Raw genomic sequence first — 16000 nt, 5'->3', positions numbered from 1 at the left:
TATATATATATATATATAACGAATTAAAGTTATGCCAATAAATAGAGTTTCATTGCATGATTGGGTTGTATTATTCACAGCCTCGCTAAGCCCAGCCCCGTAGCCCATGACATTTGAACGGAGCCCGGGAGACGTTTATATCCTACTGCACTATAAATTCGACTTCAACAACTTTTTAATTTTGTTCTCATTGCTCAACAGTTATTGCAACATAATTATCAAATTGGTCTTTTAAGCAAAACTCAAGAAAAGTTTATAGTAATTCACCGCACACAACACGACAAAAGTTTTAATTTCGACCGGACTGTATTTGACATACCAGTGTCACAATAAAGTAATGGCACACTTAAAAACTTTTCATATATTGACATACCAGTGTCATAATAAAGTAATGGCACACTTAAAAATTTTCCATCATTACCAATTAATATCTGTACAAAAATACATATTTGTCATATAATTTTTCTATTATACTACTATAAATAGATTTAATTATTTTATTATCAAAATTTTGATTATTCTATTATACTAGATTTGATTATTTTTGTAATTAATTATTTAGTTAAAAATGGTACGAATTAATTCTTTTTGACTTACAAGTCTTACCTAGCATAGTTCCCTAGCATGTAATACATTACCCCTAGCATAGTTCCCTAGATGTTATAGGAATCAGCATAGTTCCCTAGCATGTAATACATTACCCCCATCTGTGCCTCAATCCCTGTAACAGTGCTTTGTTGTCCAGGTGCATTACCATATATCTTCAAAGCCTTCTTCAAAAGCTTCAACCCTTTGAATCACAAATCAATGGTGGCAACATCTACTTCATGGCCATTTGCTGACATAGCCATGCTTGCAAGAACATAGTGCTCAAGTGCAGCCTCATAGTCACCCTTTCAAGAGCTGTCTAACAAATTCTTAAAACATTTATTATTAATGTATTATGTAAATCAAAGATATGATATGGCAAGTACTTTAAAATTCTAGCATAAAAAACTGAATTGGATTAATGTTTATGAATACTTGGAAGTTTCAAAATTATGAAGTATTAGCCATTTAGCCTCTTAATCCATGACAATAAGGGATGGGAACTCTGTTGAGCAGAATTTGAAAATTGATCCTTTTGAGCATATGTACCCAATTTTTGTTCAGTAGATCTTATACGAAAAGCTCTCCCAAACTATTCTTACAACATTGGCTTTCAATCTCTATTTCTAAGTAGCAAGTTTCTAGCAAAATGAGTTCTAAGAAGAGTATAAACTTGTATAGTCCCTGACAAATATATATATATACACACACACTAAGCTCTCATAGTAATTTACTAGTTTGGAGCTACCAAATATGTTCATGAAAAGAATAAAAGAGGCCACCCAGAGATCAACATATTTGATTCCTGTTTTTGAAAATTTTGAGGCTAATCATTTGATGAAATATGAGGAAAGCTTTAATGAATGACAAACAGAAGTAAGAACTAAAATATGACTTCAAGTGCAAATTCTAAATAAGGAAGGGAGTCAGCACACAATCATTAAAGAAACCAAGGTAAAAAGGACAAATTAATTCTTCTACAAATCAAAATAAGAGCCGGTAGAAGAGAGAACTATTGTCAAATAAAGATAAACCAATATAGCTTATGCTCAAATAAGGATGCAATGAAGTCAGGTCACAAGCATGTTGCAGATTAATGAGGGAACAACAATCCCTTATCTGAAATGAATAACTCATTCTCCTGTTCTAAAGTATTTAAGATTCAGAGTGATGTAACCAAGTTCCAACAGTAAAACTAATAGAAACAGAAAAAAAGTGCTGTTAAACTCCTCTTTGATTGTTGCAACGGATGGTTCACAACTCTGCCTCATCATCATCATCATTTGCCCCTAAAATTTAAGCAACATATTTTTAAGTTTAAAAAGAGTAAACTAAGTATAACAAAAAATAAAAAATAAAATTTAAAACATTTTATACCACCAGAATCGTAATCCATTGAGGACTCAGTCTCGCCACCACTCTGTTCATAATACCTTGAGGAATCTAAATATTCCTGGATCAAAACAGCAAATAGGAAGGCTTATGAGCTAGCCATACAATATTATATGTAACAAAATATACTTGAACTTAAATGTATTGAACTTACATCTTCCTCCTCAAACCATTCAGTGTGAACATACTCATCACTTTCAGCATCTACGAAGGAGTAGTCTTCACCCTCAATATTCTCCGCAGCGTCATCATCAAATTGGGGAGTCCTTTCATCCATTTTCTTCATAGAACACGTAGCAATGTTATGCCCACCCTTGCGACAGTAGCTGCAACGCTTAGGCTTCCTTGTGGTCTCTATCTCAGTACTTCCATTCTTTGCAAGGTCTTCATACATGTATTCCGCATGCTCCTCCATCATGTTATTGTCCCCGCTATGAGTCCTAATACATGAAAGTATATTTACCAATACATCTCGTGATTCATTAAAAATATCCCCTTTTAGGCACCCTTCGTTCATAATTTGTTTACACCAATGTGCCAAACATGCACGCCGACTGATAGCCAAGGAATCCTCCATCAAGCCGCCCATGTCATCATACCCACTAATGCCTTCCTTCGCTTTTCTAGTCCATCTTCGCAGCACTAATGATTTTGGCAGCTCTGCAATGTCTAGAAAACCCAAAACAGCAAGTATATGACTACATGGAATACCTATGGAGTCCATTCTCATGCATGAGCATTTAAATTCATCTTGCTCTCCGTGAAAAGACACATGCCATATCATATTAGGCTTGTAAAATTTTGACACCTGATAAATCTTGCAAGAACTCTTTTCAATAAGTAATTTGTTTAATTTTGCACTGCTGTGAAAGAAGCTGTTTTTTTAAAATTTAAAATAATTTTAAAAAAATTAGCTGATTTTCTAACATTACTCAAATCTAAAACACTCACTTTACAGGCACTTGCTTAGTCAACCAATAAATTGCAACAGTTCATAATAAGCTTTAAGCAAAATGATACTACTGAAATCCAAATTAAAAGCCAAGGGCATATATATGCATGTGCCTAATAAATATGATATATAATCATGTATCAGAATTTAGGTAATTTTCCTTATTTCACAGTGACATAGTCATTTCATTTCACTACCGCACATGTTCTCAAACATAATGTAACACTAGTCAACAAGCATTCAAAGGTTTCCTTGAGTCAGTTGTTAAACTCATAATAGAACCATAAATGTAAACAAACAGTAGAGCAATTTTCAAACTAAACTCAACAACTCCGCTGTTGTAGCCTCCAAAAGTAATGAAATAAAAAACACAACATCAAATAGCTAGAACTCATAACTTGTTCAATACTTCTATAAATAGTTTGGCATAAGAAAAATCATGATCTAGATGAACTATTTTCTTTTACTCATTTCATTAAAAAAGAATCATCTATAAATAGTTTGGCATTCTTCTTTTAATGCAAATTGCATAACTAACTAAACATTGGTTACTCAAAGACAGAATATAAGAACAGGTTAACTAAAAACCAGAACATCAGAGTTTGTTACATCACTAAAAAGTAAGAACTGAGAAATTTACTTCTTACGCATCCACATCCATTCTCGTACCATTGTTTGTAAAATCCATGAAGCCTCATGCCTCACTATGTTAGATACCAATAGAACAATAATTGGCATGAATCTTAGCTACGCCAAGATACTTGTAGCACAAAACAGAACAAATATAGCCTACAACCCGTGAATCAGAACAAATAAATAGAACAAAAAAATTGAATGAAATCAACGAAAGGAAGCAATACAACAGATTCATACAAGGGATTGGAGGAATGCAACAAGAAGATAAAAGGAACAAAAAGAAAATTAAATCAATGAAGTAATTTCATACCTGAGTCTGAGGCTCCATTGTTACTCTGGAAGTGGAGGATGCAGGGGGAATGGAGCACCAGAGCGCTGACAACCACTCGAAGAGAGAAGAGAGAAGAGAGAAGAGAGAAGAGAGAAGAGAGAAGAGGAGACGGGGAGGGAGAGCCTACGAACGACGCTGGAAGATGGATTGGACGGCAACGGCGACGGCTTGGCTGAACGGCGACGGTGAATGCTAAGACCAGTGGAGAGTAGAGTAGGTGGCGGCAACTGGTGAGGCAACTGGTGAGTAAACAGGGGGAAAGGAATTGGGAATTAGGGTGTGAGTTTGGGGGTGGGGCTGAATTTGGATTAAGGGTTTTGTTAGTTAAAACATAAAAAAATTATTATTATTATTAAACCCCCATGTGGGGTATATTTTTAATTTATATTTTGTGTCTATTAGAAAAGCTCAAAAGGCTTGAGCTTACTAAAGACAGACCCTTACAAGTTGGGCCAAACCCAACAGAAGTTACGCTCACCCGCAAAAACGTATTAACACGCGCATTACGTTTCTAAAACACTCTTTTACCATTATGAACGACTCTTCATTTTCTTCCTCGATGAAAATCACAACTGTCATTTTTTTTTTCGTGTTTCTCCTCATTCTCGTCCTCTTCTTGCTTCTTCTTCTCCTTCTTCTTTGTGTTTTTCCTTTTTTTCTTCGCGTGTTTCATCTTCATCGTCGTATTTCTCCTCCTTCTTCTTTTGATTTTGCAATTTCTTTGTTTGATTTTTTTCTCCCAAAAAGAATTATAAGAATATGAAATAAGAAGATGAAGAAGAAGAAACAGCAGAAAATGAGGAAGAGGAAGAGGAAGAGGAAGAGTTTTGAATTATGCAGAACTTATCAGAATAAAAATACACCCAAATATCTTTGTTTTACACCCAAATTTGCTGCAAATACAGAAATGAGTTATGCTATGTGTACACTAAAATCAACCATCAAAGTCAGCCACCAGTATAAAATACATACTTGAATACAAATATACGTTGAAAATAAATTAAAGCACACATGTATTTATACACAAATACATTGGTAGCTGATTTTAGTGTACAAATAGCATTTTTGTACAGAAAAATAGTTTCTCTAATACTACATTTTTTTCTTCTTTTTTTTCTTATTTCTTTCTTTCTTTTAGTTAAATGAATATAAGTTCATCATCTTCCAAGTAAGTTTACAGCATTATGTATTTTTTCTTCTTCTTTGTTTGATTTTTTTGTTTTTATTCTTGTTAAGAGAGTAAAATAAAAAGAAATTTGAGAAGGTAAAACAAAAAAGAAAGAATGAATAAGAAAAAAAGAAGAAGAACATGGTGATGATGATGAAAAAAAAAAGAAGCAGCAGCAGAAGATAAGGAGGAGGAAGAAGAAGAGTTCTGAATTATACATAATTTATCAGAATAAAAATACATCTAAATATCTTCATTTTACACCCAAATATCTTCGTGTTACACCCAAATATATTCGTTTTACACCTAAATTTGCTGCAAATACATAAATGAGTTATGCTATGTGTATACTAAAATTCACCACCAAAGTCAGCCACCAGTATAAAATACATACTGGAATACAAATATACATTGAAAATAAATTAAAACACATATGTATTATACACAAATACATTGGTGGCTGATTTTAGTGTACAAATAGCATTTTTGTACAGAAAAATGTTTCCTCTAATGCTACATTTTTTTCTTCTTCTTTTCCTTATTTCTTTCTTTCTTTTAGTTAAATGAATGTAAATTCATCATCTTCCAAGTAATTTTGCAGCATTATGTGTTTCTTCTTCTTCTTTGTTTGATTTTTTTGTTTTTATTCTTATTAAAATAGTAAAATAAGAATAAAGTTGAGAAGGTAAAATAAAAAAAAAAAGATGAATAAGAAAAAAAGAAGAAGAAGATGGTGAAGATGATGAAAAAAAAAAAGAAGCAGCAGAAGATAAGGATGAGAAAGAGGAAGAGTTCCGAATTATGCAGAACTTATCAGAATAAAAATACACTCAAATATCTTTGTTTTACACCCAAATTTGCTGCAAATACAGAAATGAGTTTGCTACGTGTACACTAAAATCAGCCACCAGTATAAAATACATATTGGAATACAAATATACATTGAAAATAAATTAAAGCACACATGTATTTATACACAAATATATTGGTGGCTAATTTTAGTGGCTGATTTTAGTGTACAAATAACATTTTTGTACAGAAAAATATTTCCTCTAATGCTATATTTTTTTCTTCTTCTTCTTTTCCTTATTTCTTTCTTTCTTTTAGTTAAATGAATGTAAGTTCATCCTCTTTCAAGTAATTTTACAGTATTATGTGTTTCTTCTTCTTCTTTGTTTATTTTTTTGTTTTTATTCTTGTTAAGAGCGTAAAACAAGAAGAAACTTGAGAAGGTAAAACAAAAAAGAAAAGATGAATAAGAAAAAAAGAAGATGGTGATGATGATGAAAAAAAGCAGCAGCAGAAGATGAGGAGGAAGAGGAAGAGTTTTAAATTATGCTGAACTTATCAGAATAAAAATACACCCAAATATCTTCATTTTATACCCAAATATCTTCGTGTTACACCCAAATTTGCTGCAAATACAGAAAAATATTTCCTCAAATGCTGTATTTTTTTTTTCTGAATTGAACCACACCTCAGTCACTTGATTGGATTCAAAAATAATAATCAATTTTATTCTTGTTTAATTGATAATCTGAACTTAAATTATTTATTATATTCAACAACGAAATCATTAATGATGGAGGAGAAAGAGAAAAAGAAAGGAAGAAAAGAAAATCCAATAAAAAAAGAACAAGGAAGAGGAGGAGGAGGAGGAATATGTGGTGTTGATGACGACGATAACGAAAAAGAAAAATAACGAAGAAGAACATGCAGTAACATGAAGAAGAAGAAGAAGAAGAAGAAGAACGTGCACGCGTTGATTGAAAAATCTGTTAAGGAGGAGCGTGAAACATACGTGCCATAAGAGATGCGTTTTAGAAGTAAGTGAATTTCAAAACCTGTAAGACTTGTATAGCAAAAAGACTTATATATAGAAATTAATTCTAATCTATATATGTTTTGTTTCTGAAAAAACTTAAAATATGAAATAGATTAGGATAAAAATTAAAAAAATAAATAAATATTTCGTGTCTAAAATATGTCATCATGTCTATTTAAAAAAATGCCTCAATAAATAAATGGAAAAAATTACTACACCATTTTATGTAATCATGTCTATTGTAAAGATAAACACTATTTAATCACTCTTATGTTTCTCAATTTGACCAGAAGAGAAGATTGGTCTATAATCGTATTCTCTACTATCAAACTTGATTTTTTATTTTGAAGACAATTAAAATTTTTTGAAGTAGTTGGATTTTTTGGAACATTCTAATATTAATAGCAATTGTCTATACTACACTTGCGGTACATAATTAGTTCTAAATTTAGATAAATGAGGAGAGTTGTGTTAGGCTTTTGACAGCCAATATAAAAATGGTTTAATTATTCTGTTGGTCTTTATAATTTTGCGAAATTTTTAATTAGGTCTATGTATTTTTTTTCCTTTTAATTGAGTTCTTGCACCAAAATTTCTTTTTAATCGGATCTCTATACTTTTTTTTCTTTAATTTGGGTCCCTGTACGAATTTTTTTTAAATTGGGTCCCTATAAAATTAAACCAATTACTGCCAAGAGGGACCTAATTGAAAAAAAAAATTGGTGCAGGGACCCAATTAAAAGAAAAAAAGTATAGGGACCTAATTGAAAATTTCGCGAAACTATAGGGACCAACAGAGTAATTAAACCTATAAAAATTTAGTCGAATCTTCATGACATAGACTAAAGACATTATTGCGCTAAAGTTAGGTCGTTGCCCGGAAGCAACGCGCTATATGGCTCGCGTATAGTGTCAAATGAGCAAGAGTCGATGTATCAGTATTCGGGTGTAGTGTTAAATGAGTAAAAGTTTCCGCATTTTCATGAATGGACGAGGGTAAATAAGTTAGTTTATAAAGAAAAAGGTAAAGATAAAGATCAAAGCGACAGAAGGTTGAGATTTGGGACTTGAAACATAGGCACTCTAATAGGAAAATACATGGAGGCGGTGGATACCATGATAAAGAGAAAGATTAACATCATGTGCTTACAAGAAACAAAATAGGTCGGCGCAAAGGCTAGGGAGTTGAATACTTCCGGGTTCAAACTTTGGTATACAGGAAAGGTGAAGAATATGAATGGGGTATGTATTATCGTAGATAAGCAATGGAAAAAGGGCTTTGTGGATGTCAAGAGGGTGGGTGATCGGATCATCTCTATCAAACTTGTGGTGGAAGGAGGTACTTTTCATGTGATTAGCGCCTACGCATCGCAAGTGGATTCGGATGAGCAACACAAGATAAGGTTTTAGGAAGATCTAGAGAGTTTGGTCCAAGACATACCTTTTGAAGATAAGATTTTCTTAGGAGGAGATTTAAATGGCCATATTGGAAGAGAATTTACTGGTATGAAAATATTCACAGAGGACATGATTTTGGAGTGATCAATACTGATGGTAAAATTATTCTGGATCTTTCCTCAACTTTTGACTTTCTCATCGCAAATACATATTTTAAGAAGAGAGACAGACATCTTATAACTTATAGGAGTGGCATAACAAGCTCTCAAATCGACTTCTTCTTGTTGAAGAGAGTCGACTGAAAATTTTGCATTAATTGTAAAATTATTTTGAGAGAGAGTTTAACAATACAACATAGGATGCTCGTCATGCATTTTCGCATTGAGTAAAAGTTGAGGAAAAGACATCGTACAAAGAACTCAAGGACAAGGTGGTGGCGAATGAAATGTGAGGAACAAATAAGCTTCCTAAGACGGGTAGGAGAAAAGACAAAGTGAGAAGGGGATGAAAGCACAAAGGATATGTGGAAGGAGATGACAAAACTTATTAGAAGAATAACAAAAGAAAGTTTTGGTTAATCTAGAGGGATAAGACAAGGAGTCCTGTTGATGGAATGCGAGTATACAAGAAAAGATAAAGGCAAAAAGAGAGTACTTTAAATAGTGGTCTTTGTACCATAATGCAAATAATTGAAAAAAATATAAGGCGGCTAAGAAAGAGACAAAAGTGGTTGTAAGTGAAACAAGAAAAAGAGCATATAAAGGTCTCTATCAGCTTTATGCATGAACGAAGGAGAAAAAGGTATATATAGAATCGCAAAGAGCCGTGAAAGAAGAACGAGAGATTTGGATGAGGTTAAGTGCATAAAGGATAAAGACGGAGATGTTTTGGCTCAAGATGAGAAGATCAATGAAAGGTGGAAGAGCTACTTCTACGAGTTATTTAACAAATGACACAAGACTCTTCCGAGCCTTGGTTAGTTATGCATGAGGGAAGAAGATCAAAACTTCGACTGCTATTGAAGGATCCGAGACTTCGAGGTAAAAGAGGCTCTAAAGCGGATGAAAAATGGCAAGACAATAGGACTAGATAATATTCCGATTGAAGTATGGAAGGGTCTTGGAGAGAAAGGCATCAACTGGTTAACCAAGTTTTTCAATGAGATTTTAAGCTCAAAGAAGATGTCAGATAAGTGGAGAAAGAGCACATGTATCTACAAGAATAAGAGGGATATACATAGTTACAAAAATTATAAAGGGATCAAACTCATAAGCCATACCATGAAGTTATGGAAAAGAGTGATAGAACGGAGGTTGAAACAAGAGACACAATTAATAGAGAACCAATTTGGTTTTATGCCCGACAGATCCACCACTGAAGTTATATACCTGTTAAAAAAGATGATGGAGAGGTATCGTAGTAATAAAAGGGATCTATATATGGTGTTTATTGATTTAGAAAAAGCGTACGATAGGGTGCCAAGGGAAGTCTTATGGATGATTTTGGAAAGAAAGAGAGTAAGAATCGCATATATTCGTACAATTAAAGACATGTATGATGGGGCTACAACTAGTGTGAAGACTGAAGGTGGTGTGACAGAGAAATTTTCTATTGGTATAGGATTACATTAGGGATCAACCTTAAGTCTATACATTTTCACATTAGTCTTTGAAGTACTCACAAAGCATATCCAAGAGCGTGTGTCATGGTGCATATTTTTTGCCGATGATATCGTCCTTATGGGAGAGTTAAGGGAAGACCTAAATAAGAATTTGGATTTATGGAGAAAAATTCTAGAAGTGTATAGTCTGCGCATAAGCCGTAGTAAGACAGAATATATGGAATGTAAGTTTGGCCACTGAAAAAAATATCATAATACAGAGGTGAAGATTGGAGAAAATATTATACGAAAAGTTAAAAGTTTTAAGTATCTTAGATACATCATATAGGATAATGGAGAGAATGAACATGATGTAAATCATAGGATCCAAACAGGTTGGTCAAAATGACGGAGTGCGTCTGGTTTTATATGTGATAAAAAAGTGTATTTAAAACTTAAAAATAAATTCTATCGCACTACTATCAGACTGGCTATACTTTATGGTACTGATTATTAGATGGCCAAAAGGGAGCAGGAACATAAGTTAAGTGTGGTAGAGATGAAGATGTTGAGATAGATGAGTAGTCATACGCAATTGAATAGAATAAGGAACGAAGATATAAAAAAGAGAGTTGGAATAGCACCTATTGTGAAAAATATGATAGAATTGTCTCTCAGGTGGTTTGGACATGTAAGAAGAAGACTGACAGATCACCCAGTCATGAGAGTGGATGAGATAGAAGATGAATAAGGGATGAAATGCATAGGAAGGCCTAGGAAGACCATCCATGAGGTGGTCAAACAAGATTTATATATAAATGGTCTCTTTGTAGACATGATACATGATAAAACTCAATGACGTTGTTTGATCTATGTAGCCGACCCCACATAGTGGGATAAGACTTTGTTATTGTTGTATAATATTAATAGCAAGAATATTTGATACTAAAAAACAATCAATAAAAAATTAATTATGTCTAAAGCGAGCACAATAATTTTGTGCATATTGGATGTGCCATTTTCTACAAACCATTAGTTTTACTAGATAAAAATCAAAGAATGTTATAAAAAAAAGTATTGATAGACTTTATAAATATAGAACATATTAGTATATATGTAAATGAATACATTTTAGAGTATATAACTATATACTCAACTAGGTCGTCTCTGAGAAATTTTGCATCGGATATTTTGGTTTCCAAAAAATTTTTATTACATAGAGGTCCTTAAATTTTATAAAAATAAGACATATAGATCATTTTATCACACTTTTAAAGACTTATTTGTCAAAATAAAACAACATATTTGACTAAAATAAAAATTTATATATGCTATTTTTATAAAGTTCAGAACCTCAATGTAATAAAAAATTTTAGGGACAAAAACGTTCAGTTTTCTTTTTAGTTGACAGTTAACACCACCATTGGTGAGAAACAAGAATCTTTTGGTAATGTATACTTGGTGATTTAAATTTTAATATCGTTAATTAAGTGAGAGGCTAATAGTTATGTATACATCATACATGTCTATTTTTTCCATTAACCTCAAATTTGAGAGTTAATTACATCAAAAAAGAACTATAGTTCCAATTAAATTTATGTAAAATTATCTAATTGCTAGTTTATTTTCCTATGGCCATAGTGGTTACTCGTTATACCTCAAAATATTTTATTGTAAATATATTATATATGCAAGATCAGTGTTAGTAACATAAATCCAATATATATATATATATAAAAGATTATTATTATCATTGTATATTATACTAGTGTTAAACCCGTGCGATGCACAAATTTACATTTAAATTTGATATGGTTGGTAAATTAATATTTTATAATCATAAATTTATCGAGTTTGGTATAACACTATCATCGTCATTATTTAACATATGCTGTTTTATCTTTATTCAAATTAAAATACAAATAGAACAGTTTGAAGTCTATAGTATTCCTGAAAAAATAAGAACATATATAACTGTAATAGTAGCATATTAATTTTATACTAAACTTTATATCAAAATGCTAATGAAAATTTACCGATAACCTAGTATCTTACTAATCTCATTAGAAAAGCAATTGACATATGATATTGTACTCCCTGTTACACATTTCATCTCAAGTCTAAAAGTAGAGTTATAGATAAATTAGTTATATCTACAATAAATATTTGTACAAAAGTGTAAATCATAACATGTTATTAAAATGAAAATAATATTTTTCTTACCTAAATATTGTTAAAAACTTTTTTGAACACAACATTTGTTGTTGTCTTGTTGAAGACTTTGGATTGCCGTATTAGTCCAGAATTAGAACCTTGAGGCTACTGTGACTCTTAACTCTTGGCAAAGCAACATAAAGTTGTCCATGAATGAACACTAATTTTGCCAAGTAAAGCCCTACATGTGATAATGATTGACCCTGACTTTTGTTAATGGTCATTGCAAAACACACTGTTAATGAAAATTGTCTCTATTGGAACTTAAATGGCAATCCTAAATCTGAAGGGATCAACTTCATTCTTGGAATGTACACTTTGTCGCCAATATTTCTACCGGTCACTATAGTCACTCGAATTACGTTGTTGCCAAGTTTGTTAACTATTAACCTTGTCCCATTGCATAAACCTGAAGTCTGGTCTATGTTTCGCAGTATCATTACAGCGACTCATGGCTTCAAAGTCAATTTGTGATTGGGTAGTCCCGAACATTTGATGTCATTCAGGAACTCTGGTGTGAACCACTCATGTTGCACATCTTCATTCTCATCAACTTGACATGTTGTGTCAAAATTTAGATACTCCTTTTCCATCCCTGGAAAGATTGTCAAGACAAAATTGTTTACCTTCTCGACACTCTCAAGCGTGGGTGCAAGAATGTCCTATTCTGAAAATACCCGTAATCTGACATGTTTGGTAACAAATTTGGATATGTAAAGACTACCAAATGAGAGAGAGGGTCATCAGTAACTGTAATCAATAGATCATCTGAAATTTCAACTTCTGACTCATCACCAATAACAGAACCAATATTTTCATTTTCAACATCAAGTATCCAATTAGCAAATCTCTTCATTTCACTTTCAAGTTGATCTGAAGAAGACATTAGAAACCTCATGTTCGTATGTAGCTTTAGAACTTTACAGAATAACCACATATGGGATGAATTAATAGCTAATGACAATATATCGTGTCTACTCCTTTTCGAAATCATCGAAAGTATCTGTTTGAAATCACCTCCTAGAACAACAACCTTACCACCAAATAGTTGATGTGTCTTATGTTGATCGATAACTGAGATAAGATCCTTTAGCATCTAATCAAGTACTTCAAAGCACATTTTATTGAGCATTAGAGCTTCATCCCAAATTATTAAGCTACTTTGGATGAGTAGTTCAACCTTCAAACTGCCATGCTTGATGTTGCAAGTAGATTCATTAGTAATTGTAATGGGTAACCTATAATGAGCCGTTCTGTCACTAAGTAGGAGTAAAGACACAATTTCACTGGATGCGACATTTAAAACAATCTTTCCTCTAAACTAAATAGCAGAAAAAAGTCCATTCTAAATAAATGTCTTACCATACCCACCATACCCATAAACGAAGTAAAAACCACCAGAATCTGTAATGACAACATTGAGTATCTCTTCGAATACTAACCTTTACTCATGAGTCATCTTTTGTTCTGTATATAAGTTTGTATGAGTCAACTCATTTGTGTCATATGCGAACTCCTCCTCTATTAGCTTATTCTAAAAAAGGCGAACATCAGACATCTTAGAATATGACATTGATTGATGGTCTCTTAAAGATCTTCCATTACTATTGAGTATCTTCTTAATCTCAATAAGGCATAAATTTTTCAATTCCTCATCAGTTATGTTTAGTCCTAACAAAAGCACATGATGGTTTTATGAAATATTTAATAACTAATTCAATAATAAAATTATTAATATTATTAATAAAATAAAAGTAATAACAGAATTTAATTTTGATATAAAAGAAAGACATAATAAAATACCTTGATTTTTCAATGTTTTTTTCCTTTCATATAGTATCTCGTCTGCTAATAATGTCCAAGTTACATTCCAAACATGCTCTGATTTGCTAATGCTATTAGATATCAGTAGCATCGTAAATAGTTTTCTCAATTGATGACCAAATGCAAGTTCAGCTACCTCATTAATAGCTGTAATGAATTCGCTATCATCACATAGTAATCTCATGAAATAGCAAGCATCTTGGAAGCTAGAATATGTAATTCCATTAACTATCGTAATAGACTCATATGTTGTGCAAACTCTCTAAACAGCTAAATAAATTCTCATATAGTAAATATCACTTATACCCGGTGGAACATAGTTTAACCTTCCGATAAAATACTCTTTTTTTGCGTGGATGTCATTCCCTTGCTTCTCTATCATAAACAAATTGATTTAGAAACTCGGCATATGTTAAAGTTTGACGTGCTTCAAATTTTTTGTTGGCCTCCATCCATGCTAATAACATCGTACATTTTCCTTTCTTTTCTTCCATAATTTTCTCAAAATTGTCATCATCTTTTAAAATGATATTTTACTCTCCAGACAAATAAAATGTTAATGTTAAATATAATTTTTTATAACAAAATAAACAAAAACTAATTACAATTTAAAAACTAACCACTCATAAAATAGTATCAATGATAACATTTTACATAAAAAGATAGAAAAAATATCTCTTCAGTGATAACAAAGTTTTTTCAACAAATTGAAATTCTTTAAGCAAAAAAAAGTTTAATATTACAAAAATATTCATAACAAAATAAGTTGAAATAACAATTTAAAAAGATGATAATAAACTTTTAAATACATAAATTTACAATGAAGTCAATATCCAATTTTCTAGATTTACAAAAACAAATATATGATTATCCATCATCGACCTCTAATTCAATAATATTGTACTTGATAGACTTGTCATCCTTTTCAAAAGTTATTTCACTTCCAATTTTAACAAGATATCCAATAACATCTATAATTAATTAAAATAAAAAAAATTGTTGTCAATAAGTTTGTTAAGAAAAAAATACAATTGAAATTATCAATGATATAAATAAATTGATCAATGATTTATACTTTTTTCTAAAACAATAAACTTACCAACCAAATAGGTGTAATTAAACCCACGAGCATTAAGAGTGTCAAAACTCATAAAATTAAATCCATATTGTGGGATACTTGACGATTCTAAAAGTATGTGCATATAGGTATGTTGATTTAAATTAACTACATACTCACTATGTGTAGTCTTGAAGTTATCCATATTGAGCCCAACACCAAAAAAACTTATTTGATAAGATATTTATTCTCTTAATAAATTCATGAATCGAGACATAAGAACCTTATTAACTAAGGCATGTACTTTTTCTTCCTATAATTGATAAATAAAAATCAAAGAACAATTAAATGGGGATAAACAAACAAATTTAAAATATAAATAATATAAATTTAATATTATTTAAAAAATTGGAAGAAAACTCATGCCTTCATCAAGCCAAATCATCTCAATTGAGTATGGCAATAAGAATTTCCGTAACTTGGTAGTGTTCATAACCTTATCACTCGTATACATACACACAAAGTCTGTAGGATTGATCTGAAAAATTTTGTGAACATGAACCGCTATTAAAAAAATAAAAAAATTAAAAGGAGTAATCAATTATACTAAGTAAGAGAGGTATGATGCTATGTATCTCTATTTCATATTTTTATAGTTGACTTATAGTTAGAATTTTTTAAAATTTAATTAATTTTGATTTAAATTTAAAATATAAAATTATTTTTGTTACACAAATATTAATTAAATAATTATTAATTATTATTATTATTATGTAAAAATTACTAATTGAATAATTATTGATTATTATTGTTATTATGTGATTTAAATAGAACCATTTCGTTTTTTCCAAAAATTTTAGTGCCTTCTTTTGGAATATGCAGTAACAACCTAAGTAGATCATGCGTACATTAGATTTTAAAAATGTAAAAAGTAACAACTAAGCAGATAATTTAAAATTTAAAAAATAAAAACCTAAATAAAATAACTAAAATAAATAATTTAAAAAAAAAGATA

General features: G+C 31.2%; 3 protein-coding genes across 4 annotated transcripts in view; all 3 read right to left on the bottom strand.

Annotated features, from left to right (window-relative positions):
• The window catches only part of LOC107637194 (serine/threonine-protein phosphatase 7 long form homolog), a 1722-nt gene extending 1340 nt beyond the window's left edge, over nucleotides 1–382 (bottom strand). Inside the window, exon 1 of the mRNA XM_016340630.1 lies at nucleotides 374–382. Within this exon, the coding sequence (XP_016196116.1) occupies nucleotides 374–382 (9 nt within the window). The remainder of the gene's footprint in view (nucleotides 1–373) is intronic.
• LOC107638101 lies at nucleotides 1604–2809 on the bottom strand. Of its 2 annotated transcripts, none has more exons than XM_016341274.2 (3): nucleotides 2135–2809; nucleotides 1966–2041; nucleotides 1604–1877 (listed from the first exon to the last, which is right to left on the bottom strand). In XM_016341274.2, the coding sequence occupies exons 1-3, from the start codon at nucleotides 2762–2764 to the stop codon at nucleotides 1843–1845; spliced, it is 741 nt and encodes a 246-aa protein (XP_016196760.1). In that variant the 5' UTR covers nucleotides 2765–2809; the 3' UTR covers nucleotides 1604–1842. The 2 variants fall into 2 exon arrangements, with proteins under 2 accessions (XP_016196760.1, XP_020977585.1); XM_021121926.1 differs by having other exon boundaries at nucleotides 1969–2041.
• LOC107637193 lies at nucleotides 11923–13002 on the bottom strand. The gene is made up of 2 exons (XM_016340629.1): nucleotides 12731–13002; nucleotides 11923–12010 (listed from the first exon to the last, which is right to left on the bottom strand). Exons 1-2 carry the CDS (start codon nucleotides 13000–13002, stop codon nucleotides 11923–11925), a joined length of 360 nt encoding a protein of 119 aa, XP_016196115.1.

The sequence above is a fragment of the Arachis ipaensis genome, chromosome B04, assembly GCF_000816755.2.
Source record: "Arachis ipaensis cultivar K30076 chromosome B04, Araip1.1, whole genome shotgun sequence".
Classification (NCBI taxonomy): Eukaryota; Viridiplantae; Streptophyta; class Magnoliopsida; order Fabales; family Fabaceae; genus Arachis; species Arachis ipaensis.
The sequence above is the reverse complement of the archived record's forward strand: the minus strand, read 5'-3'. Positions and strand labels throughout refer to the sequence as shown.